At 37.3% G+C, this 26,184-nt stretch overlaps 1 protein-coding gene across 4 annotated transcripts; it reads left to right on the forward strand.

Moving 5' to 3' along the window:
• The first annotated feature begins 910 nt into the window (after positions 1-910).
• Positions 911-24,288, forward strand: LOC116256886 (uncharacterized). 4 transcript variants are annotated; one of them, XM_031633425.2, is made up of 18 exons: positions 911-1,448; positions 1,631-1,703; positions 2,257-2,300; positions 7,028-7,070; positions 7,225-7,470; positions 10,126-10,266; positions 10,578-10,649; positions 15,323-15,367; positions 15,454-15,533; positions 16,955-17,019; positions 17,102-17,168; positions 17,388-17,494; positions 20,487-20,555; positions 22,529-22,626; positions 22,704-22,763; positions 22,840-22,905; positions 22,990-23,043; positions 23,919-24,288. In XM_031633425.2, the coding sequence occupies exons 1-18, from the start codon at positions 1,378-1,380 to the stop codon at positions 23,979-23,981; spliced, it is 1,464 nt and encodes a 487-aa protein (XP_031489285.1). In that variant the 5' UTR covers positions 911-1,377; the 3' UTR covers positions 23,982-24,288. The 4 variants fall into 4 exon arrangements, with proteins under 4 accessions (XP_031489285.1, XP_049934144.1, XP_031489286.1 ...); XM_050078187.1 differs by adding an exon at positions 3,873-4,097 and having other exon boundaries at positions 912-1,703; positions 17,381-17,494; positions 20,482-20,555; XM_031633426.2 differs by adding an exon at positions 3,910-4,097 and having other exon boundaries at positions 912-1,703; positions 17,381-17,494; positions 20,482-20,555.
• The last annotated feature ends 1,896 nt before the right edge of the window (positions 24,289-26,184 follow it).

Consider the following 26,184-nt stretch of genomic DNA (forward strand, 5'->3'; position numbering starts at 1 on the left):
GAAGAAAGCTAGCTCAAGGTCCCGTGCCCGTTCATGTGTAGCTGTTCATCCGTTCGTGTGTAGCTGCTCTTCTTCGATATCTGCCCGTGTGTAGCTATTTATCTATTCGTGATCAACATCCAGGCGATCCGCCATCGAGGTAGACCCTCAACGAAGGAGCTTCGCATTGTCATCCATTGCAGCCGACCTTGTCCACCACGGCCAAGGGAGCTGCGACCGTCATCTTCCATTGCTAAGATATCTGAGGGCAGCGCTTCGCTGTTGGGTTTCACTTGGATACCCTTCTGATTTTGGCAGAGCTTCTCTCGGTCGGTAATCTCTAAACCTCCCCTATAGACTCGTGGGATTCTCGGGTGTTTCTTGCATGCTTTGATTTTCAAACCGGCTCCGGCCATTTGCTTCCACTTGTGGTACCTCTGAGACACCTTAGCCTAGGACACGACCGCGGGTCAGCGAGACCACCTAAGGGTTTTGGGGTATAGTTTGGTCGTTCTCTAGGTATTGTTTGTGAATGGTTTGGTATAGTTTGCTATGGTTTGGTTGAGTGAGTTGTGAGCGTTCTTGTGTATTGATCGTGGTTGTAAAACCTTGAACCCAATTTGCTTGTAGTAGAGAGTGAAACCGTGGAGTGGAACTCCTGTATCCTAGTGTATCCTAGTCTACAGTGGGTTGCTATCCGGCTGGGTTTAAGATTTGTAATTTTAACTTGTTTTGGTTTTAGACTTCGGCTACCCTCGAGAGATTTTGAAGTAGGATCGATGCGGTTTCGCCAATGTCGGGTGGGTCTGACTGGTGAGTCAAGGGACTCGTGTGCGACTTGTGAGCATATGGCACGTATGGAGGATGGTGGACCATCGGACTCTATTGGCTTCAGCCATTAAATTGACACCCCGTACAACTGGGGAGCTGACCCATAGTCCAGGCTTTGTTTGACAAAACTGGAGACTTTCGTCAATCCCTCTCCCTCCTCCAACCGAAACCCCGGTTTGCTCCTTCCCAGTTCCCTCTTCGGCCGGCTCCATACGAGGACCTGTATCACCTGCGCCCCCCCAGCCGGTGGCCGGCCTTATTATCCCCGTGCGCAATTTCCGTAGACCGGGTGGCGCACAAAACTCGGTGGGGCGAAGAAATTGGTCGCCGTCATTAACATCAATGGCTCCCGTCTCATCTTTGGAAGTTGGAACCTTTGTCGGTCATGGAGCAATCCGCGGTCATCGGTGATCGTTTGGCTCGGGGACGGCGAATAAGAAGCACAAGCAGAACGAAGAGGCTGACTGAGGAACAAACTTGACGCGTCTGAGCTATCCTACTACTCGGATCGAACTTCAACAGACCTAAAAAGAAGAAGGGTAAGAAGGAGTGACAGAGCGCGAGCGAATGGGGGTGAGCAAGTTGGAGGAGGCCCTGGAGATTCAATCGTTAAGGCGGATTATTAGCGCCTTCCTCAAGTAATAATCTTCTCAAGCGGGGTTTTGCTTAGGACTCTTCTTCTTTTCGTTCTTCAATTTGTTTTCTCGATTTAAACTCTGCCCGCCGTAATGGCGACAATGTGAAACCTAACTTATAGAGTGTAGTTACGTCTCACTTGAAGACCATTTACTTGTTTTGGTTGTTATTATTTGTTTCGTAGCTATCCTGCAGCAGCCAGACAAGATGTGAAGAAGTATGAAAGATCATTTGAAAAGCTTTCACCCAAACACAAGGTTTGATATACCAGAAGTTCTGCATCCATTGTTTCTGTAGTTATTTTCTATTAAACAACAGAGCTTGGATGTGGACTTGTATAACTGTGAATACATAAAATATTGCTGTTCTGTTTGATGATTCGTGAAGCTTGAAAACATGAACCTCATGATTTGATAGTGCGTAGAGAGCACAATCGTGTTTGTCGGAAAATGTAAAAAATCTATAGACCAACGTGGCGGTTTCCATTTTTAATGTTGTTTATGAGCTACATTATTGGATTAAGCCTAGACGTATGTTTAATTGATATAAAGGTAGTACATAGTGAGCAAAGTTCCATAATGCTTTTGGCAGCCTTTTTTTATTTATGCTGCTGCTACTGATGTATGTCCAATGCTTTAATATGGTAACCTAACACAAACAATCTAGTGGTTCTGGAAATGTCTATCATGGCGAAATCATGGTCTTTGGTCCTTTTGCTTCTTTTTCCTTTATCTGTTTAATGAAGCTACTACTTCTGCAGTCTCACGTCAAAATTCTATTTAAAATGACTTTGTCTGCATGAATGTACAGGCTCTTCTTCCAAATTATCTCCTTAAGTGCCAGAAGCTGAGATGGTATGGTCACTCGAAACTTGATGGTATCTGACGTTTTTTCTGATAAGAAACATGTGATGTAACTTGGTTGGTTGTCAGATGTTGTATCTCTCTTATTCCTGGTGTTGGATATTTATTTGAGACAATTATATGGAAAGATGTCCAAGAGTGAGTTGTATAGTTACTTGATTTTTATTCGTCTAGCTTCTAAACTCATCTTATCCAGCTGTGCACTTAATTTTGTGATGGACTCAATAGCTAATAAGTATTGTGTTAGCTTCAAACTATAAGTTGGAGTCAGGCAACAATTTAAAAGATTTTGTTTTTTTTTTTTGTTATTTAAGGTCACAATTCACACTGATGCTCAGCAATACTAGTTTTCGAACAAGAAATTCAAAGTTGGAGTACGAGTTTTTTATGTTTGAGTACATTTGGTCTCTTATTTGAACTGCCTATAGTCTCTTCTAAGTTCTAACATTAGATCCTACCTTAGTGCGTCTTTGATGGGGTGGATGGAGTTTCTCAAAATGTAATTTCGAGACACTCCATCTTCAAAGGACGTACCTTTAATCAAATCACAAGATTGGGCTATTGACACATTTTGCAGATTGTGAAGCATCGCAAACATTGGACACACAGAAACTGCCTGCTTAGAACCTGCAGAATAGATATTCGTCATTATTGTGGAGTGTCCATTATGCTCAATGCAATCCTGGCCGTGAGAGGGGCCATGCTCGCTCCTCTTGTTCTTGAGATGCCTGGAATAGGATGTCCTATTTTTGGTGTCCCAAGAATGGAAAAATCAAATTATCAAACATCTTCTCAATCTACAACCATCCACTTCTATATGTACAACTGCTAGCAAGAGAGAGAGCATTATGAGACACCTTCTCCATGACCATAGCTTGAGACTGGGTGTCTCACGGGACACTGTCAAGACTATCAAAAATGCCCTTATTGAACATGTTGGATTACATGGATTAGTTAGTGTCCAAGAAAATCTAAACTGCTGTGTAATCTCAGAAACCCTTAGATTTCATGTTTAATATTTTCATTTCTTCATGCATTTAAATGATGTTGCTGTCTACCATGTGTCTTTTACTTATTTTGAAGCCCCATGGACAAAGACCAAAACAGATTGACAAGTAAAGCACATCCTCAGAACTAAATGGTATTGAGATTTGAGAAATGAAGGGAGAGCGATCGCTTTGCCTTGTATCTCCGAAGAGATTTAGTATGAGTAGATTAGTAATCTCTAATTAAACAGTCAATAAGTAGTGAAATACACAAAATCTTTCACTGAATCTGGGTGTTCCTTTCCTACACTAGCCACCAAAATTCCAACTGCCACTTCTGTTCCTAGATCTTTCTCATCTTCTTGGACCAATTATCTCAACTTGATACAATAAAGAGGATATCCTCTTGTCTAATTCTTCAGGGGCAAGGAATGCCACAAGAAAAGGAGAAGAATATATCAAATTAAGAACAGATGCTTGTTTGGTTGATACTGTTTTGCAATTCAAGTGGATTACTGCAGTTTTTTTCTCTCTAATGAACACTTTGATGGCACGATCATTCTGTAACCTTGTGCAGCTAAAATGAAGCTTTCCCTACTTTTTTTTGGTGAAAGGAAGCACAATCACACAGCAACATAAGGATCAAAAGCATTTCTAAATTCTCTACTGGATGTGAAGGGGAAGCAAGAAAAGCAAAACATGAATCAAGGATGTGATAGTATCTAAGGTAGCAGAAGTAGAAGAAGGCATAGTTCATGTGTCACATTCCAAAGTTTAGTCTCTATAGTCTGCATTTGAAGAGGTGACCCCTTGACTATTATAGCATGTTATTCACAGTTAAAATACTTTCTTAATTCTCCAGATATTTAATTATGAGCTACCTAATGAAATAACTATCAGAGCAAAAATAATTCCATCTTAATTCCATAATGTTTAATAAGTATAACCTTAATTCCGTAACAACTGATTTATGATAAGCAAATATAACAGACCAATGGACATTGCATATTCTAAATATTCTTCCTATACCAAAAGAAAATTTAAACACTTGATTTACACTTGCTTGTAATAAGATGACATAATGATGGACTGGATCAGATTATGAGCCAGTTTATCTCTAAATTGTGTCATTGACTATTCTGCATGGTTTTTTTTTTTGTGGAGAGGTACTATGTACTGTTGTTTGTGCAAGAGGACAGTCTTTTCCATTTAAAATATTGTAAATCTCATGTATAATGAAGAGATGGTCCTGGTCCGTGTATTGAGAACTTGACAGGTTACGACATCAACTTCTATTTCTTCTATGTTGACAATTTCTAGTTTTTTCTCAAAATCTAACATGGTACCAAAGCAAGGTCAAATCTAGGGCTTGTTATTAGCTCCAAAAGTTACATACTTTTGTTTGAGTCAAAGGATTTCTCCTTCTTCAAATCTTCCTTTTTTTCTCCCTTTGAATATGTTTGTTTCTCCTTGGCCTGTTCACTCATTAGATTTAATTTCTGATCTCAATTTCTGTTGTTGGGGGTCTTCATCCTCTTCAGGTATCTCCTTCTTAAAACCATCGGCAAATCAACCATTGTTGTTGTTCCCTATTAAGTGTTCTTCTTGCCAAGGATAAACCCTATTACCCTACTTTCTCAAAGACCTAGATATTTTCCCTTTGTTGCCAATCTTATAGTCCTTTTTATTCTTACTCTTGATACCTTTGTATCATGCATCCCTATCTTCAAAGTCCTAATTTCTTTACTTTTATGTTTCTTGATATTCTTGTAAACCACATAGATGCTTTTTGTGGTAAATGCACTGCATGACACAAATCAATATATATCGGTGTGATGCGCATTTTGTGAAGAAAAGGAAGTTAGCTATTTTTCCAGTGGTCAACACTCTTCTTCATTGCACTGGCTCTCAAGAAACACATTCAAAACAATTTGTAGTCAGAAATTTCGTTTGTTCCTTGGCCGTTTCTATCTGATCTACCATTGAACTTTCTTAGTCAGCTTCTCTTTGAGAAACTCGATAGTTTTATTTCTTGACTTGGAAAAGAGTCAAAATCTTTTTAGTCATCTAGATGGATCCATATGATCTCACTAAAGTTTATGGGACATGAGGAGAAGGATGACAAAGAAAGGAGATCAAACTCTCATCCCTATATTCCTAGGTATCTAAGGCCAAGAGTTTGCTCCTCGAGCATGACTTTGAATGCAATATGGCTATCATGGAATATTTGAATACAGTAAACAACATATAGATCAATTGGCTATTGGGCATAATGAGGGCCTGACCATTGGGCATGACGAGTTCTGGCATCATGCACAGCAGCATCACAATTTGAGTGGGAAAGTTCATGAGCTGCTCAGAAAGGGTTTTTCATTTTGTTTTTTTGTGAAATATTTTGTTTGTAAAAGGTAATTCTGTACTTTATTCTATTAACTGAGAGGCGACTGTTTGAGAATTCCATGCAAATGTTAAGTGCCTATTTGATGAGATTTAAAAGTGAGGATGCCATTTGTTATTCGTGACACATACACACAGAAAAAAATGTATGTTATGCAGAAGATACACACAGAAATATATTATAATCAGATGGAGAGTGTGAGTACGTGCAAGGCTGCAGTTGCAAGTGCTTTGTTGCCCCACACACACAGAGAGAAAGAGAGAGAGAGAGAGAGAGAGAGAGAATGTTAAAGGAAAGTTACTAAAAGGAAAAGCAGACGGTAAAATTTTACATTTGTGGTTGAAGGTAAGTTAAAGGAAAGCTATTAAAAAAAGAAATTTGGTAAAACTCTATTATGGTTCAAAACATTTTTTTCCAAGAAAGCCTACTTGAAGGACTAGTTGGTCAAAGACTAGTCAACCAAGTCATTCGATTAGTCCCCATATTGGGTGCAAATATACCATCTAGGAATTAATCAGTTGACTAGCACCTTGGATGACTGGGCGACTAGTCAGGTCAATTAGTCCCTAGGTTGACAACTAAGCTGGCAGGCAAGACATAGGAGAGAGGCGCTTCAAATTTTTTTCTTCTACCAAAAAAAAGACATTTCTATGCCCAGACTAGGCATGCATGGGTGCACTAAAGGGAGCTTTGCCTAGGGAGTCTGGAAAGCTCAGGCATAATTTTGAACCTTTTGACTACATAAATGTGTGTGGGTATGTGCGTCCACCTTTACTTTATCAATTGGTTAATTGTATCCCCCTAGAATAATTATATGAGTTCCTGGAAATCCATGAATTTCTGTTGTTATTTATTCCTTGATATTCATGTGACACAGGTGCAAGGCAGGAATGTGGGTGTTGGTGTGGTAAGGATGTGTGTGTGTATGTACAATTAAGATAAACAATATTGTCCATGAACAACAAAATTAACAGTTGGCAAGCTATGATTCTATCAATTTCATTTTTTTTCTTTTGAAAATATTGCTTGAATTGTAGTCATAAATATGGGTGATATTTTCAAAATATCATGATAATATTATCAAAAGAAAGGGCAACTTTGCTCGTTTAGAAGATCCTCAGGAGAGGATTTGTTGCTGGGGTATCAATTCTATTGAAACAATGTTCCTATTAAGATTCATTTTCATGTTGGATGAATATAAGGTCCATACTTTCTGTTATACAGATCAGATGTTATCAAAGAATAGCTGGTCAATTTTTGAATTTTTGGCACCAAGAAACTTTTCTGCTGTCAATTCAAGCACCAAAGGTTACTAAACATCGTTTACAATACAGGTGTATCTCCATTAATTCTTTCTTCGTCTTGCACATGCTTCAGGTACTTCATTTTTGTTGCTTCTAATAAATGCTTCTTTGTTGAAGTTAATTTTTTTTTCTTCCTTGCCTCTGGAATTACTGCAGAAAGGCATTTGAGCCTTTCTGTGAACAATAACCTCTGAATATTTTATGTTTTCAATGTAATTTTTCTGTAGGCATTTGAGCCTCCATTTGACATGAGCCAGGATATGGAGATTTCTGAGAATGAAAGGGCAGAAAATAGTGGTAGTGAGCAATTTCAAGCTACATCAGTTACTCAATCTGTAACAAGCACTATGCAGTGTAGTGAGAAGCACGTATTAGCCTGCACAGGCACATCTGTTTCTCATGATAATCAGGCCAATGGTGATGATCATGACAATGCATCTGGTAAATCACCCAAGAAGATGACATACCAAGAGGTATTTGGGGTGTATGTCTGTATAGCATGTCTTTGTGTATGGGTGTGTTTCTAAGAAGTGTTAGCAACTTAGCACAACATCCAAGATAGGATTCAGTAGGAATCCAAGAAAAAAATAACAATAGGTTCACGTATACCTCACAGGCACCATCCTCATAGTCGCAAATCACACTCAAGGAATTGAATTGCAGAAGAACATATTAAGAATAATCATGGAGCTTGAGTAACTAATATGTTGAATAGAAGGCTGAGACTCAATATATACAAGACATAAGAAAGGAGTGGAAAGAAGCTACCTCTAGGAGCTAGACTAGCTAAGTTTGTGATACAATGCACCACCTAGAGCTTAAACGGGTGATGTTACTGGTTTATTGCACCCGTGCTGTCATACAATACATACTTCATGTCCATGTCACATGGTTATGTGTGTGAGTGTAGAAAACACTTTAAAAAAACTTGGCTATGGAGATACATCCATACACATATCACATATGTATATATACATATGTGTGTGTGTGTCTGTGTGTATATATATATATATATTTATATAAACAATATAGGATTTTAAGTAAATAAACAAATAAATTCATTATTCATAAAAAATATATATTATTGAACATAAAAATACTAAAAATAGTAAGACATACAATAAAGAGTACAAAAATCAAAACTGCCGTGTCCCATATCTGTACCTGTGTCAAGTCGTGTCAACACGGGTACCTCAATTAGCCGTGTCCATGTCACCCTTATCACATGATATAGGATGAGCTGAAAAAAATGGGCACCGTTCTCCTTTTCCGGTGTGGGTTTAAAACCCCTTCTGCCCCTCATTTCTAAATACTTTTAAGAGTTGAAAGATGGGGAGCTCTTGCCAGTTTTGAGGAGAAATCATCAATTTGAGGGAGAAATGATCGATTCAGGGAAGAAATCGTCCATTTAAGGGAAGATTTGTGCATGTGACCGATTTATGCTTGAAGAAAGATGTTTTTTAATTTCTTCTATGAATGGTATGAAATCTCTCATTTTGACCATACATATCTACTGTTTTCTTATGTTTACCATAGGTTTTCATTTGCTTTTTGAAGATACAACCTGCACAAATTAGATTCTTGCTGCATGTTTTGACTGTGCAAAGTATAGTGAAGCAAATAAATCATTTGAGGCAGATGTTCTCTTGCGATGAATGAGTTTCATATTCATATGATAATAGAACAGTCTTGTGCAATTGTGGATAATGTATTCAGTACTAAATTTTGGGAATCATGTGTGAAGCTATTAAAGATATGTATACCTTTAACCAAAGCTTCAGGTTAGTGATAGCAAAGACAAGCTTTCCATAGGGTACCTATATAAAGCTAATGGATAGAGCACAAGAGGCCATTAGAGGCAAACTGAAGGGAAAAATGAAGTTATATCAATATGTGCTTACATGGAAGAATATAAATCAAAGTTTGACTGAATAACTTCATCAACCCCTTCATGTAGCAACCTATTTTTAAATCATGCCATCAGATTTTGTCCTCCATTTAAAAATGAAAGAATGGTTATGCATAGTTTGTTGAACTGTATTGAAATATTAGTCATGAAACCTAATGAGTTGTCGACAATGAGTTGGATCTATATGATAATTTTATATGTCACAAGAATAAGTACAACCTTTTGAAACACAACAACCATGCATCTAAGTATTAAACCACAAATTTTAATTTACGTTTTATTTGTTATTTATTTGTTGTTTTTCATAGAATCATAATATTTATTTGTTATTTATTCGTTGTTTGGATTTCTAGTGGAGTAAGGGTGATTGCCCAAACCTTAGAAATTTTACAACCAAAGTTCTCAGTTAGACGGGTAGTGCTAGTGGATATGAAAGAATTGGAGTGTTTTCCAACATATTCACAGTAAGAAGAGGATAGGATGGAACATAAAAGATTGAATGACCCTATTTATATTCAATATAATATGAGGTTCAACAAGAAAACATACATCTCAATTTGATTGTATCAGCTTGGACAACTTTGACATGCTAGATTCTGGTTGAAGAAGAACCAACTGCAATATATGATGAGGAGAATATTCAGTGGTTATATATTGAAAGAGCAGGAGATGCTGATGAAGGAAAGCTTCAATATGTTAGTGAGGACATTCAATTTGAAGAAGATGCTTCAAATGAGAATGTGAATGAAGATGCAGATGGGAATGAAGGTGGAGATGATGAGTTGGAATATTTTCATTTGTTATTCACTTTGAAGCTTGAACAATTCCATATGTGACTTATTCCTTGAGGTGTTATGGGTTATACTTATGACATTAAAATATGTTATATTAAATGCCTAAATTGATGAATGCTCATAGCTATATAAGCCTATATTTATGCATGACGTGCTTTTTTTTCTAGAGAACATATTTTTCTTGTTTTTCCATATTCTATATGTTTTCTTATTTGTTGGATTTTTTCAATTATAAAAGTTATATACATTTACGAGATCTTATGAGTTATTACGATACAACGTACCTATTATGGCACACACTTTACAACACTGATTCTAACCGTGCATGTGAATGCATTTTTAATGATTTAACAATCTTTGCAACTTTCAGTTCCACTGTTTCTTTGATTTCTCAGTTTTGAATCTGACTTTGTAGATGACAACAGGGGTCTCAAATGGAGTGTTCCTGCAATTACATGGTGGATAATTGTGCTGTCAGCTCTTCTTGTTCTGTGGATAAGCATGGTTTTAATGCCAGTTCTTCCATCAGTCATGATATTGTTGATTCGGTTGCAATGAATCAAAAAGTAAGCTTTTTCTTGTTTTCTATCTTCTATTTTTTTAAGACTTTCCAGTGTCAAGTTGCTGCAGTTGTTGACTATGGGCAGTACTAAAGTATACAGTTTTCTGGTCTATATTTCTTATTTTCTACTTTGAGTTGTGACCATTATAAGTTGATCATGCATTCATAACTTCATCTTAATTTGATTAGTGTTCTGGCTTTTCCTGCATGCACCATTTCAGTAAATTATGATTTATCATTTATCAGTGGGAGCTTTCTGCTTTTATATTATTTCAGTTGGCAATTTCTCTTATCACTGATTGTTCTAATGTATAGGTAAATTCTCCACCACGTTCTTGGTTTGATCCATCATTTCAATTGGACGTTCCCTTAATGGATGTTGACAAGGTGTAGTTTTTTTGCTAATCACTCTATGCTACAAAGTACAAACTAGTTTTTATTTTTTTAATCATTAACAATTGCCAAGGTAGTCACTCTTTACGATGGAAAAATGTGTTCCTCTATAAATGCTTTCATGGCTAGCTAACTCACCGAAATTTACCAGTATTCTGGTGAATGACCAATCTTAATGTGCTTTTCAATGATCTAGTTACATAAAGTATCTGCTTCCCGGGCATGGAATTATCCAATCTTCCTGCAGGCTGCAACCTTGTTGCCTGTTGAAGGTTGTGATGTTTAAGAGATCATTGATGGTTTGCTCATTCTTCTACTTCTCATTTATTCTACCACAATATAATTTTCTCTCTTACGGCTTTTCTAGTGAGTTGGGACAGTCCACTTTTGTAGATTATCTGTATTATCCAGAAGTTGTCATTTTGATTACACTCCTGATGTTTAAGAGATCATTGATGGTTTGCTCATTCTTCTACTTCTCATTTATTCTACCACAATATAATTTTCTCTCTCACTGCTTTTCTAGTGAGTTGTGGACAGTCACTTTCGTAGATTATCTGTATTATCCAGAAGTTGTCATTTTGATTACACTCATATTGGCTGGAATTAGTGTGTGACTCGTTTTGTCACTAAGATGCTAGTTGCATAAGGCATCATATTTTATGGCAAAACAAGGACATAAAATGGTAGTGATTACCATAAAATGTTTCTGATATGTGGCAGAGCCTAGACTGGCTGTGGTTTCTTGGAATACCATATGAATGACATTTTTCTGGTCACTTTTCAACTTTGCTAATTAATGAAATTTGGCCGAAGTGTGAAGAAAGGAATCATTTTAGGTTCTCACATGCTTCTGAAAGCAACCTGCTGGAGGATAGTTCTTCCTGCTTATATCAACCAGTGTCACAAAAAATACGAAAAAAATGTGATAAATTAAATTGCTGTCTAAAATTTAAAAAAAGGCGTTCTTGTTTAAAATTGTGTTTTTTTCGCTTTTTTTCATTTTTTCATGTTTTTTTTTAATGCCAAACAGTTTGAAGCTATCTCCATGGAAGGATCCCTGTATACAGATTGCAATCTGTGAATCAAGATATACGTATTAACCAGATCTCTGTTGAATTGGCCTCCACCCTCCACACATTTGTGTAACGTATTTAACTAACTCCACTGATTGGATGAAAGCCATATCCTGGCACAGTCAGCAGGGTCTAACTCCTCCAAAATCGGCTCCAATATGTGTCCTTAAGGAAATCTAACACGGCCCGTCAGTGTGATCATTCCAGTCATGCTTCTTGACTTCCCACCTTTGCTGATCCCATAAACAGCAGTCTTCACTCCACTATGCCAAACAGAAGCTACCTGAAATGCATGTATCTTCCTGTTCCATAGCAGGCCAGTTGCGAATCTGCCAAATGTTCCATATTACCAGGTCAGAGGATAATCTCCAGCATTTGGCAAGCCAATCCTTTGTACCTGAATTTTCTCACTAATCAGATCCATGTTGTTGTGGGAGCTTATATTTAAATAAAATGTGATCTGCAGTTTCTTCATACCTCTTACATACAAAACATTTGTTGGTCATGGCCCATCCCCTATATTTCTGAGTTTCTGAGGTCAGCAATCTACCAGATGAAACATCCAACAAGAACCGGTTAGCTCTATTGTGCCCTTTAAACCAAACCCGTTTCCTCCATTGGCTACTTTCATAGTGCCTTCTAACCTTCTCAGTTCTTCAAATATCAAAATATGAAATATTTTCTAAGATATGACTATGACCATAAAAAAGCAGTACATCTTCACCATCCCTCAAGAGTGGTCTATCCATTCTATTCCTCTGGAGCAAGTTCTAGAAGTTTAGTCAAATTGCCAGATCTGAGCAATTAAGTATCTCAAGCAGCTTGCAAGTTCCATAGTCCTCACCGGTGATCAAGGAGTATCAAGTACTCTGCATCCACTTGTCTTGCCAAATTTTGATGTTACCCTTTCCTAACAGCCACATTGTATCCTTCTTGGTCTTCTCTCATCCCCATCTGATGCTTTTGAACACCCATGAAGCCTTGCCATGTTATTCCAAAGTTCTCTTATGTTTGTTAAAAGCTTTTATCGCATCTTAGTGCATTTGACTTCTGGAGTTCCATACTTAAGGATTACTTGTTTCTAACAATTAGTTAGTTAAGCCTTGGAGTAGTGTAATGTTTTAAGTTGTAAAATTACTGTTGAAATCATTGAGAAAAAAGCAAAAGAATCGATCTTCATTATCCCTAATCTCTACTTAAATAGAGATTAGTGAAAAATTACAAAGTAGTCTAGCATGTTTCAAAAAAAATTAAAGAGTATTACCAGCTAATAAATATTTCAACTTACCACCACAAACTTACAAATATTTCTCTCAACTCTCCCCCTGAAGTTGGAGCGTAGGTATCTATCAGTCTTAGTTTGTCACAACTTTTAGAAAGATAGAGTTAGCAACTGGCTTGGTGAACACATCAACCATGGTCTTCTATTCATTATCACAGAATCACAAGATTTTCGAAAATCTTGCAATATTGACAGGGAAAAACAAGTAAAACAAAAATATCAAGAAAATCTTGGCAAAATTGAATATCTTGGCGATTTCTTGTGATTTTTTCACAATTTTTTGATGATTTTTTCACTTTTCTATTAGTTTCTCATTTATTTTATATTTTTAATTTTTAGGAGGCTTTTTTATGGCTGCTAGCTGAAGACGACCATGTCAGGCTGCTAGGATCAATATCAGGCTCGTTTGATACTTAGACTGATCAAGGGCACTTACCTCTCAAGAACAAACTGATGGGGAATCATAGGAAGGGCCCTGGAATTGAATAGATGACTACAGAAGAACCAAAGTAGGAACATAAGGAACAAACTCTAGTGGAAAAGGGAGAATTGAAAGAGGAAAATGAACGAGACACCTCAGAATCAACTGTAGCAATGGGACGAGAAAAGTAAGATTGTGACTCGAAGAATGTAACGTCTGCACTAACATACTCTCTTTTGGAGATAGGATCAAAGCATATGTATCCCTTTTGATTTCTGGGATAACCTATAAACACACATTTGACAGCCTGAGCAACAAGTTTATCTTTGTTTGGTCCCAATATGTGTACAAAACAAACAGAGGCAGAAATCTTAGGAGCCATGTGAAACAATGGACGTCTAGGATAGAACACTTGAATAGGGACTTGGTCATCCATGGATGATGATGGCATGGTGTAACTCCAACTGGCCAAGGTAAGTAATAGATGCCCCCTTCTTCACGACCTCCACCAATCGTCTTTCCAGTCGATAATTCGTGAGAAATTCCTCACCGTATAATACCCATACACGATATATATGACAACAGTATGATGAAGTCATTAATACGATTATGTTTCTTTTTGGTTCTGATTTTTGAGGTTGCTTACATGATGATAACTTTCATGGTAATGCTGTTCATATGATGGACCTACGATCAGGTCAAACAGGGTATTTTGTTTCTGCACAGAGCATGTTGCTACAAAATTCTTTATATGGTCCTTTCACTATTAAGGTTTAGATACTAAACATAATGCTTAGGAATTGAAAGAGATTTAGCTCTTTAATATTCATTGATGTGTCCATAAGATGTGCTTTAACTTGTTTAAGCCATCATAATGAGCTAAAGAAAAAATTATCCCTTAGAAAGAGGAACCTGAGGGATTTGGGACAAAGTCATTGGAGTTATTGTCTTCAACTACCTGTAGCTTAATTTTTGTGTTGCTTTTTTTCTTGAAAAGAATAGGCCACCAATAGTCATCTATTTCAGTTAAATTAATCTCTTTATTTTGGTACTATATCTCACCCGGTCATCTTTATTGACAAAATTTGTTGATTCTACCGGGTTTGGTGGCTGGTAGGGCTGCACACGAGCCGAGTTGAGCTCGAGCTTGGCTCGAGCGGCTCATTTATTGACAATGCCTTACTTTTTAGCTGGCTATGCATGGGACGACGTGGGGAGGAGAGCGTATTGGGAAAAGAGAAAAAGGGAAGGAAATGAAGACGTGGGGAGGAGAAAAGGAGAAAAAGGGGCGTGTTGGGAAAAGAGAAAAAAGGAAATGACGATGGGGGAGGAGGAAGCGTGTTGGGAAAAGAGAAAAAAGGAAAGAAAAAAATTAATGAGTGGTGAGGAAAGAGAAACGTGGGTGAAGAGAGGGAAAAAAGGAGGGAAATTAGGAAATTTAAAAGGGTGAAGAGAGGAAAAAAAAGGAGGGAAATTAGAAAATTTAAAAGGGTGAAGAGAGGGGAAAAAAGTAGGGAAATTAGAAAATTTAAAAACGAGTTTAACTTTCAGCTAATTGATTTAATATAATGAGTCGAGTCGAGTTTAAACGAGTCGAGTTCTTGCAACTCGAACTCGACTCGTTTATTGATTTCGAGTTTAACTTTCAGCTCGAACTCGACTCGTTTATAAATGAGTCGAGCTCGAGCCGAGCTTTTGCGAGCGAGTTCGAGTCGAGCCCGAGTTGGCTCAACTCGTTGTGCAGCCCTAGTGGCTGGTACCTTAAACTTGAGGATAATGAAACATTTATATGTTGGAACTACTAAATGATAATTGTTTCTCTCATCATACACTCTTTTCCTAGATATCAAACTAATAATGTGTTGATTTTGTTATTCTATTTGTGAAGGTACGGTGTGTCATACGAAGTATTGTTAGAGATTGGACTGTAGAAGTAAGTGCCTGTCTACTTCATTGATATTTCTAGATTGTCCTTGGAATCAAACGTCTGGTGTTTTATTCTGTTTCTTTTCTTCACAGGGACAAAGAGAGCGTGACCAGTGCTATAAGCCTATTCTTGATGAGCTAAATCGACTTTTTCCTGATCGCAGCACCAGTAGGTGTGTAATTTCATCAGTTTGATGGACCGCCAAATCAGATATAGCACTCGTTCGATGTACAGCTTTTCCTTGACTGGCTTCTTCAACTTTCCATTGACAGATATGAAACTACATATCAATTTTATTGATTCATATCTGTAGAATTTAATTTTTTTGTTGTGTGGGGGATCAGTGAAATTGGGACTTTAAAAGCTATTATGAGTTTTACCAAGGACAATCTTGTTTCTTAATTGTGTCTGGTGAAAACTTTGCTGAGACATGCCCAGAACAATAGGGTGGGGTTGTACAATAACTTAATTGAAGAAAAACTTGATTTAATTTGGCCAGCATCATATCATCTAGAAAAGGGAGGATCTGTGGTGCAGGGACGTTTATCTGCTTGCTAATAATGTTGTGTTTTTTCTTACAGGGTTGTTCTTTGTCCTTTTATGTGCTTAACAAAACCTGAACTAACAATTTTGAAAGTAGCCATGACTAGCCAAGAAGAGGATCTCTTCTTTTAAATTGAAAGAAAGCGGCCAAATCCAATTTATGTGATGCCAAGTCCAGGGTTAGCAGTTATAGTAATTAGCTTGTAAAAATGCAACTTTAGTTACTAAAAATGAAAAAATGACCTGATAAATATCCTGAATGAACAGTTTATTGATGGATTTCCCAGTGACCCTTAGACAGCGATGACCTGATTTTCCTCTTTCAGGAAAAATTCTCACAGCTTGGTAATGCTAATATACAGTTTTCCTTCATTCAAACTTTATCTTACATGTATAATTGTCTCTTTTTGTGCTTGCGGAACTATTACTATTGGAAAGTGAAACTTGCAATATTGTGGTACAAACTGCACATGCTTATGTTCAGGGTGGTCCTGTTCTTTTCTATCATATGAGATATGAGATGGCAGCTTTCTAACATCTGCTGCACTTACCCATTTTGAAGTTGTTCTTGTTTTGGCTGTTTGTACATCTAGCAAAGTCCGCAAAAATGGAGTCTCCAAACAGGACTATGCGACATATGAACCAAACAATGTATTCCTTTTATGACTGATGGCTCCATATCCATATTTGCATATTCTATCTTCCTTTCTCTTGGTAGTCTGTCGCCCTGGCTTGGATGGGTTTAGTAGTTTAGCAGCACTCCGGACTTAAGATGGTTCATATGTCTGTTGTACTTGAGATGCTTATATGTTGAGATGAAAGGGGTGAAAAACTTAATCCTAGTTTGGAAGACGTAATAGTTATTTACAGAACCTATTTGGGTTGCTACCCTTAAGGCCTTAACTTCTTGAAGTTCTCTCGTATTGTTTGAAACTTTTGGTCAGTCTTTAACATCACTTTCTCTAAATCTATCTGATGCTGGAGCTCGGCCAATCTTGATTTCTGTTCTGTAAATCAAACCCTTATGTATACTTGTGCATTTATGTTCAGCCCACCTAGTTGCTTAGTGCCCGGTGCTGGACTTGGAAGGCTTGCCTTGGAGATATCCTGTCTTGGTATATAACCCGTTTGCAAATTAATGACTTTTTATGCTTTTGATCTATTCAGGCACTGATGGAAGAAATTTTCTGCTGACAGGATTTATAAGTCAAGGCAATGAATTCTCATATTACATGATGATATGTTCAAGCTTTATTCTTAACCAGTAAGATAGCCTCATATTTCTTTCTACCTGTCATATGTATCATATCGGTAAAATTTATCTGTTGTGGGGGTCTTTTAAAGTCTAAAAAGGTTTACTTTTTTAATCATGTGTGTGTGCACATACAAGTTTTCATGCATGCATCAACATCAAATGCACGTGTGGTTTTGCGTGTGTGCTTGTAAGTTGACCGATGTGTCCTCTTCTGGTTTAAGCACTCAGAGGGCAAGGGAATGGACAATATATCCTTGGATACATAGCAATTGCAACTCACTTTCAGACAGTGACCAGCTTCGTCCTGTTGAATTTCCTGATCTTCATCCTGCAAGGTACTCAGGCTTTTCATTTGTAGCAATGTCTCATTTCTTGTCTTTTCTTGACCGTTCCTTGAGGGTTAAGTGTGTTGCCAAGGAATCTAAAATACCCATCTATAATCACTTTGAGAAGACATTGGGATACCCATTTAAGATAGTTCTTGAGTTTAACTTCTAATTCGAATAGCACAATTAATTCCAAGCATTATAGGATAATCTAGGCAAGTGTACCAAAATTTTGGATCATGGACTCCTGTAGTTAACTTGACGAGGTCTCTCTGGGACTCTTGCCATGTTGTCTGAGCTCTGAACCAAAATTCTCTACCAGCCAAATGGTAACCTATCATGTAGGTGCAGGTACAGAGGTCGACTCAGCTGCAGATATGAAAAATAGTCCAGACCAAACGAGACATGGCTTGGACATGGCTGATTCATATTTTGTACTTTTTTGTATATTTTGGTAATGTTTGTTTATTAATTCATATTATATATATATATATATATATATATATATATAGAGAGAGAGAGAGAGAGAGCCAATGTTAGTTGCCAGATGGCTAAAATTTGAAAAATTCTTGGTTAAAAATGGCGATAATTTGTCATATAAACCACCATAAGTTGTTGCTGCTTCATAAACCATGGCTAATATGAATTTTGTGATTTTTTTTTTTGCAACAAATTTTAAAATTTTAACCATCCAGCCACATTAGGCACACAACATCATTGAATTCTTACATTCACTGTTGTGTAATGTCCATACCCTTTCCTGAATATGTGTACTAAAAGGGAAATTTCCTTCATTGGAACTCACAATGTCCACGTTGCTTCAGGGGAAAATTCCTGATTCTTGAGCCCTCTCAACAATAGGTTTGTCCTTTGCTTTCTGCACCTGGAAGGACAACCTGGGCTCTGGTACCAATCTGATGCAGTGGTTAGGGTTAGCAGCTTGGCTCTAATCCCGCAACAATGTACAAATCTAGTGAAGAACAGGAAAGCAAATTGAAAAGAAAAGAGACACAAAGGAAAGCAAAGTAAATTTAGTTTTTTTGATTAATCAACTTCTCTAAGTACAAATGAATTACCCATCCATCTAAGTGACATAGGTACGGTTATGACAATGCGGGCACAAGGACAATAATGTTGAAAAATGGGTACGGTAGGGCACAAGCAAAATCTATTATATTTGGAAGTTTTTTAAAAGAAATGCAAGTTTTCTTATATTTATTTGCAAGTTTTGAAAATTTTAAATTATTATTTGTAATATAAGACCTCTTTGAAAGGGGGTCGCGGAAATTTTATAAAAGAAAAACTAGAAAAAGGAGGCAAAGGGTTTCAACATAAACCATTTGCCCCAATCTCCCTTGCTATATGCTTCATGCTTCCACCACGTTCCTTCTCTCTCTCTCTCTCTCTTTCTCTCTCTCTCTCTCTCTCTCTCTCTCTCTCTCTCGTGTGCGCGCGCATGTCTGAAAACGTTCTGAAGATACGCTTTCATGGTTCCGCACATATACATCTCCTTCTGTCTCTATCTATCTAAAAACCCTGTCTCCTTTGGTTGAAAGTCTTCTCTCCCTAAATCGTTCCATCTCCAGCTCTCCAATAGATTCTGGGACTCAGTCGGCTATCTTTTTCTTCAATTCACAAGAATTTGTTTTGCAATTTGAGAAACGTGCCCGGATGTGTTCCCATTGCCATACTGCTGTGTCGGCATACTGACATGGGTACATGGGCAAATTTTTCCGTACCCCTGTTACCTAGGTGCGAAATAAACAAATCAAATAACATGGATCCAATATAAATTCAATATAAAATGAACTGCTCCTGCATCAAAATATCTTTGTAAAAGTGGTTGTGAGATGAGCCTCTCTATCAGGCTGACAAGTGAAGTGTGGTCAAACCACAAATCAGCAAATTTTGTTCTGCTGTCCATCTCGCAGTGACCCTATCACAGCTCCCTACGCCACAAACATGCTCTTCTGTCACTCCTTCCACCCCCAAGAACCCTGAATCTTATGCTGTCAGTCTGGACCAAGTTAGCTCTTTACCTTACTAATTTGCTTGAATTTACTCTATCTTCCAAAAGGCTAATCAGTATTGAGTTAAGAAAGTTTCAGCTTATTTTTGCCTTCACTGCCTTTACCTGCATTGCACCTAGACATAACATAATGCCCTGGTTGCCAGCATATTCATTGTTGATGAATCTGTTCCTCTTATCATTGAACTTGCCAAGGAGGATGATAACAACTATGAAATAAGCTTTTGGGATATCTGTCTCAGATGTCAGATAAGAAGCTATGCTGCTTTATGCCATGCTATTAGTGAATTTGGAACCAGGATTACCTAGTCCTTATTAACAGTTGTGATGTATAAAACATTTAATTTTGTCTTCATGTTTCAAAACCTCTGTTTTGTAATTTTGATACGTTTGTTCCATAAAATTTGATAAATGGAGACAATATCCTGAAGAATTTAGATTTTAATAATGCTCTTTCATTGTGAGACTGTATTTCCCATTAGCAAATACTTATAGAAAATTTCAAGGACCTTTGGACCTAAAACAATGGCAATGATATTCAGAACAACATTGCAGTGTTTTTCATTCTTTTGAAGCCTCTCTACTATGGAAAGATTACTAATGGCGAACAATATTTGTTTTCTAACAATAGCTTTACATTTTTATTTTTCTGTTCATGTGCCCCTTGTTGTTTACTGCATGATTATGATTATGGTACCAAAATACGATTGTTGTGGCAATATTTTGTGTGAACTGTGTAAATCTAATCCATTGCTTGTATGCCTTGTTAAGATGGTCAAGCATTTTATTTTCCAAATGTCTCCTTAATTCCATGAATTTATATATATGCATCTATTTTTCTTTGTCCCCTGCTGAAGAAGGCCTAGCTTCTCATCTCTGACTGTCCGGATCTCTTTGAAACTGACATTGGTGTCAGGAGTCCACATTTACTGTCTAATATCAGTAAATCCAATCTGTTCATAAACAGTGCAGGAATAACTGAGGGTTTCTCAATGTGTGCTGGAGATTTCGTTGAGGTCTACAATGAACCCAGCCAGGAAGGTACAAAAGCAAACTTCTTGTACAGGAAATTGGCTGGTGCCTGGTAGTTGACTATTTATCTCAATAAAGTATAGTTGTTTACCATGTCCAACGCACATCAGAATAGCATGCATGTAGATTATAGCTCCACCTATGAAACCGTTTCATTGTAAAATTGCTGCCATCGCATGACATGCAATCTAGGCCACTTTTCTTTGTTGAAGCTGTCTTATAGATGCATCTATTCCACAGTCAAGTGTAATTACCTAATTGAAATGCTGGTTCTTATGTGCTTCCTTGGTTGTTGAACTTTAGTTTCATTCTAACAAATACAATGAGCAAATGTTTATTATGAAAACGTTGCAGCATATTGGAAAATGACTCTTGTTTCAAATGAATGTAAAAAGTGATTTTCTAAATTTCAAATTAAATGTTAAAATTTACTTGATCCTTCCTAGGAATGGTATTCTTGATAGAAAAGCTTTATTTGTTCTGGAACAAGCTCCAAGGGTAGGTATCATCAGTTGCTTAATTTTGGATTCAGATCCTGTTATACAGATAACAACTCTTTTCACAAAAGGAACTCATGCAGGTGTTATTGTCCTCTCATGTTATATAGGATCCTCACTGGTAGTGATAGACAAACAGAGGATTTCGTAAAATATTCGATTCAGGGTTTCTGACTTCCTTTCTTTGAACTGAATTTGCATATTCTCTTTGTGGATATTTTCTACCTTAAACTAAATTTGCTTGGGGCATTATTGGAAGATTGCGTGTCTGAGTCTCTGAGATGATAAAGTAGTTGAGACATCAAAGATTCATGCGATGAAACAATGATGAAAAGTTGTTGGATAAAACCACTCCATATCGATCACTAATTGAACCCTATCTTATGCTACAATTACACGATTCTTCTCTTCTTATTATGGGGACAACGGTTAAATGATCTTCCTAGGCTTTGTTGTGGGGTTTTTTGACTTTTTCAACTAGGTCTGCTAGCTTTCTAACTAAATTGTTGATGATGTTCATGACACACAAAAATTTGTGTGGCACTTAATTCTCTAACTGTAACGTGAATCAATAAATCACTTATTCATGATTGTGAGACTCACAGAACAACATGCATTATACAAGCATTTTACAGACATTTAAGATTCAATTTTTGTATAAATGGTAGAGTGGAGAAGCCAGAATGCTTCAAAGTCAAACTCTTTAAACTAACTAATTAGGTCCAGAAATAGTTAGATTTCATAAGGTTTTACCAATACATGATAAGATAACCTCTTTGTTAGGGTGTACAACATGACAATGCTCGTACCTTTAAGATTTATAAGATGCAAGGTCATTACAGTCTGAAATTAAATATTTTGGGAATGTATTGTAAGTCTTCTGGATCCATACTACTCCTGGAATTATAGGGGTACATGCATCATAGTGTTTACAACATAAACATCATTCAATTTTGTTCCCAGACTATAAGAAGCTTTTGTGAATCATGTTCATGCATCCTTTCTCATCCGTGTGTATTGCTCCAATATGTTGCCTCCCTTTTCAGTTTGTCAATTCTTGAACTCCTCTTGTAGACTCTTTATCGCTTTACTCTTTTGTCCTTTCTTGTCAATAGTTTAACAGATTTTCATATTTTACATGTACTATCCTGTGATGAGACTGCATGGCAAGATAGGCTCATGATTGATAAGTCCTGAGTCACCAGTTATCATGGATTTTGCCACTATGTTGTAAGTTGTAACACTAGCCTGCAGCAAAAGGAACTTCTCTAACATTTTATGTTCTGTAGTGGCATCTATTGAACGTATGATACTTTTTGTTAAATCATATGTTATTTTCTTGTTGTAATTTCTCCAACGTTTTATGTTCTGTAGAGGCATCTATTGAACGTGTGATACTTTTTGTTCAAGAAGATGTTATTTTCTTGTTGTCCCATTGTTATGGCCAATGGGTAACACAGCAGAAAACATGCTATTTTGTTGCAGGGGCCTGGGATTCTGTCGTGACTTGTTTCTTCATTGATACTGCCCATAATATTGTTGAGTACATCGAAGTTATTTCTAAAATACTTCGAGATGGGGGGGTAAGTCTCGTGGGCTGTTACAGACATTGCTTTCCCCAATCATGCTTGCTCATATCGTTGACCTCTTTTTTTGGCAGGTTTGGATAAATCTTGGGCCACTTCTTTACCATTTTGCTGATGCTTATGGTCCAGATGAGGTAAGAATCACTGGAAGTAAGGTCATTATAAAATGTCATTGCTGATCTGATGGGAATATTTGTATATGGATCGTAGATGTCTATTGAACTAAGTCTGGATGATGTTAAGAGAGTTGCTCTGCATTATGGGCTGGAATTAGAGGTAAGTCATGGTTTCCCATAGTAAGTTTTAGTGCTTCTGGTGACATTATCACTTCATTTCAATGGCTGTAAAACTCATGTGCAGATGGAGAAGACTATCAGAACAACGTACACTGCAAATCCTAGGTCGATGATGCAAGTAAGCTTGAGACTTTGTGCTGTCCATTTTTTTTCACTTTGTAAATTTTGTGATCTAGTATGAATTCATATCAAGTGCCTGGTGTTGCACGTGCAACACCACCAGGGACCACATTCACTGGTAGTGCTTGTTAGTTTACTGTTGGAGAAACCTTTCTAACTTGAGCCTCACTTCAAAATTATGATCAATATGCTCTAAGCCCACCATATCCTGGTTTGGGATCATGTGGAGGTCTTCTTGCTCTAATGCATAGTGAAAAATAAATAAATAAATAAAAGAGAACGTGGTTGGTATAATACCTAGTACATGGAAGGCCAACATCGACTTTCATCCATTGAGTGAGTGGTGGTGAGTTTCATTATATAGCAGTCTCATAATAAATACCTCTCCTCATGTTGAAGAAGCTGTTACAACACCACCATTTAAGTTGAGATTTTACAAAACTTGTTGCCGATATTTTATTTTCCTTGATGATAGACATATGTTTTCTTTTGAGATTCTCTCCTTCAATTTAGCATGGTCTTCCACGACATTTTATGTTTGATATGCCATGCTCTTCATGATAACTATCATTCCATAGTTATCACCTGGTCCAGCACACTTCATTTTCATGCTGCTCATGGTACGCCAACCAGGTAGTGTGTGGTCCTGGTGGTGTTGCACATTCACAAGGTGACTTGTATCAAACTCTTTTTTGGTGTTGAACAATCAATGGCTGGAAACGCATCAAATTGTGTAGACTCAAATCTGACATACTAAGTCCGAATTGACGATTTGGGTGTTTGGTAACTCATTTTATGTGTTTGTGCATGCATACAAGCTTTTTCTATATCAGTAATCTTTTGCTCTTCTTGGTCCAATATTTTTTACCATAGAACTGGTACTCCGCTGCTTTTTGGACCATGAGGAAAAGAAGAGCAGGCCAACCGAGCTGCTAGTGGGATTCTAAAATATTATTCTCATGCTGGGAACTACTTCAAAGAAATACCTGGATTGAAGGTAATCATGTCATCAATTTACCGAGTTAAAATGTTTCTAGAGTTTTTGATAGGAGCAGCTGATGAAGCCCCTGTAAGCTGCTCCACATGGTTCAAGGGAAATGCCAGATAGTGGGGTCAACCGGAGAACCAAGGAAAGTACAGAAAGTGTTTATACTATTTCATATGTATTTTCACTTGTATAAGCACCATTATTTTGTTTTATTATTTAATTTTATAAAGTTAATATCAGAACTTTTACTCTCTATCTCTCTCGCTTGTATGTCTGTGCACACCTGCATAGAGTTGCTCGGTTGTGTCGAGTAATTCACTTTTCTGTTGCTGGCAATGATAAGAAGGTTGGGTACTCTAGCTTTCATCTCATGGGTTTGACTTAGTCCATCTGCAGTAAATAACTTGTTCGAGTGCATGCTATCTTGGATCATAAAGTTATAACGTAAGCATTGTCCTCTGCCATCGAACCTGGACTTGGTCAAAATCGTCTTTCTTATTCCTTGTTATATCAGATCGTCTCAATATTTTTCTGTATTTGATTTCTTTTAGTATGCGACTAAGTACCTTTTGACTTGGAGTTGGCAACACCTAAAATTTAATAACAAATTCAATCACTGGTATTGCATTCTTTTCGGATTGGAAACATAGTTTTTTATGATCCGGGCAGCGCATCATTTCATTTTACTTTCCTATTGCTGATGCTGATAGAAGAATCAAGGTGGATCGCCCGTTTAGCTTTCAGCTCATATGGTCTGCATTCTGTTCATTTGATCTCGTTTCGTGCATAAAGCATGTCGGGCTGGCCGATCTCAAAACGGGCTCTCAAGCTCTCATCATCTTCTTGTGATCTGCCAGTCTCCAAAAAGTGCTTCCACCTGAAACTTGAGGAAGTGGTTGGCTAATTGGTCCGGCTTTTGACGCAAGTTTCCTTGTGTAAAAACAGGTCGGTATTACCTGATTCCTTCTTTGCCGACACCGTAATAGAATCCTCATGTAACCTATCCCTAATCATAACGATGGCTATTTCACTTAAGCTAGTCACAGGTAGCCACCAGATGTTGGGCTTCGACATCTTTTATTCATAGAGTCAAATCCAACAGGATAAAACTCAGAAAAGGTAGGTCGAAAGAATTAGAAAATCGAAAACAAATAGCTAAGTTTAGTAAAACGTTTTCCCCAAGCCTTTGTGTCATTAGCGAGCATTTAATTCTACGAAAGAAAATTTTAATTTTTGCGGCTTGAAATAAAAATGCTATATCTCAGCTTTAATAACTAAGAAAATTTGTCCAACAAATTTACGTATAATAAATAGGTCAACTGAAGCACGAAGCGTTCTCTGAGGGTTTTCTGATCAATTTGATTATTTTTTTTCCCATTGATTAGCTATTTTAGTTCGGCGTTGATAAGACCCATGTCAAAAGCAGTGGGACCGTAAGATTGAAACTGTAAACTCATAGTGACACATCATTAATGCTTACTGATAATGCCCAGTTACCAGGAAAGTTCAAAGAGCAAGACGGAGGCTCAAGTACTTCAAGTGGCTCCCCAGCTTACTGAAGTTCTCATGAGCAGATGTCAAATCAAACGCCCTCTTTGTACTTGTCATAAGAAACGTTAGGCACATATCCGTGACTTGAGGTATTTCTCACGAAGAAAACTCTTAAGACGTTCAGGAAAGGAAAAAAAATTCTAAAAAGAATATAAGTTCATTCACGTGGGTAGAAGATTGGCACAGAAATCAAAATTAGACGTGTAAGAGTTTGAATCTCCGCAATTTCTTTCCAACGTATCAAGCTGGCAAGGTTATGAGATGACTTTTTGTAATTGAAGCTGAAATCCCATAGTCTATGATTTTAGATATAAATTTGAGACCTTTCTTTTTTCCAGCAAAATATGAAATATGCTTTTGTTTGAGAGGTGTGCAGATGAGGATGTTCTCTTGGACACCAAAATATGCTTATTTATTTCTCCGGAACGTGTTCAAATGGGAGGACGAAGAGAATGCGCACGACAGGGACGCAAGGCCAAGTAAATAGGACAGGAAGCGCTAAAAGACTCACTTGAAAGGATAAAGAGTCGAGCAGGTAGACAAACTTTGAAGCGATGTGCTTCGTTGGCAGTCTACTAGATCTCATCGTGCTATATTTGT

Source organism: Nymphaea colorata, chromosome 6 (genome assembly GCF_008831285.2).
Source record: "Nymphaea colorata isolate Beijing-Zhang1983 chromosome 6, ASM883128v2, whole genome shotgun sequence".
NCBI classification, from domain to species: domain Eukaryota; kingdom Viridiplantae; phylum Streptophyta; class Magnoliopsida; order Nymphaeales; family Nymphaeaceae; genus Nymphaea; species Nymphaea colorata.

Excerpts from the sequence above, each read along its gene's own strand:
- LOC116256886 (XM_031633424.2), top strand. The coding sequence starts at position 1,378 with ATGGGGGTGAGCAAGTTGGAGGAGGCCCTGGAGATTCAATCGTTAAGG. Across the intron at positions 15,534-16,954 it reads CCTGATCGCAGCACCAGTAG|CCCACCTAGTTGCTTAGTGC; the intron begins GTGTGTAATTTC and ends ATTTATGTTCAG. Across the intron at positions 22,906-22,989 it reads ATTATGGGCTGGAATTAGAG|ATGGAGAAGACTATCAGAAC; the intron begins GTAAGTCATGGT and ends ACTCATGTGCAG.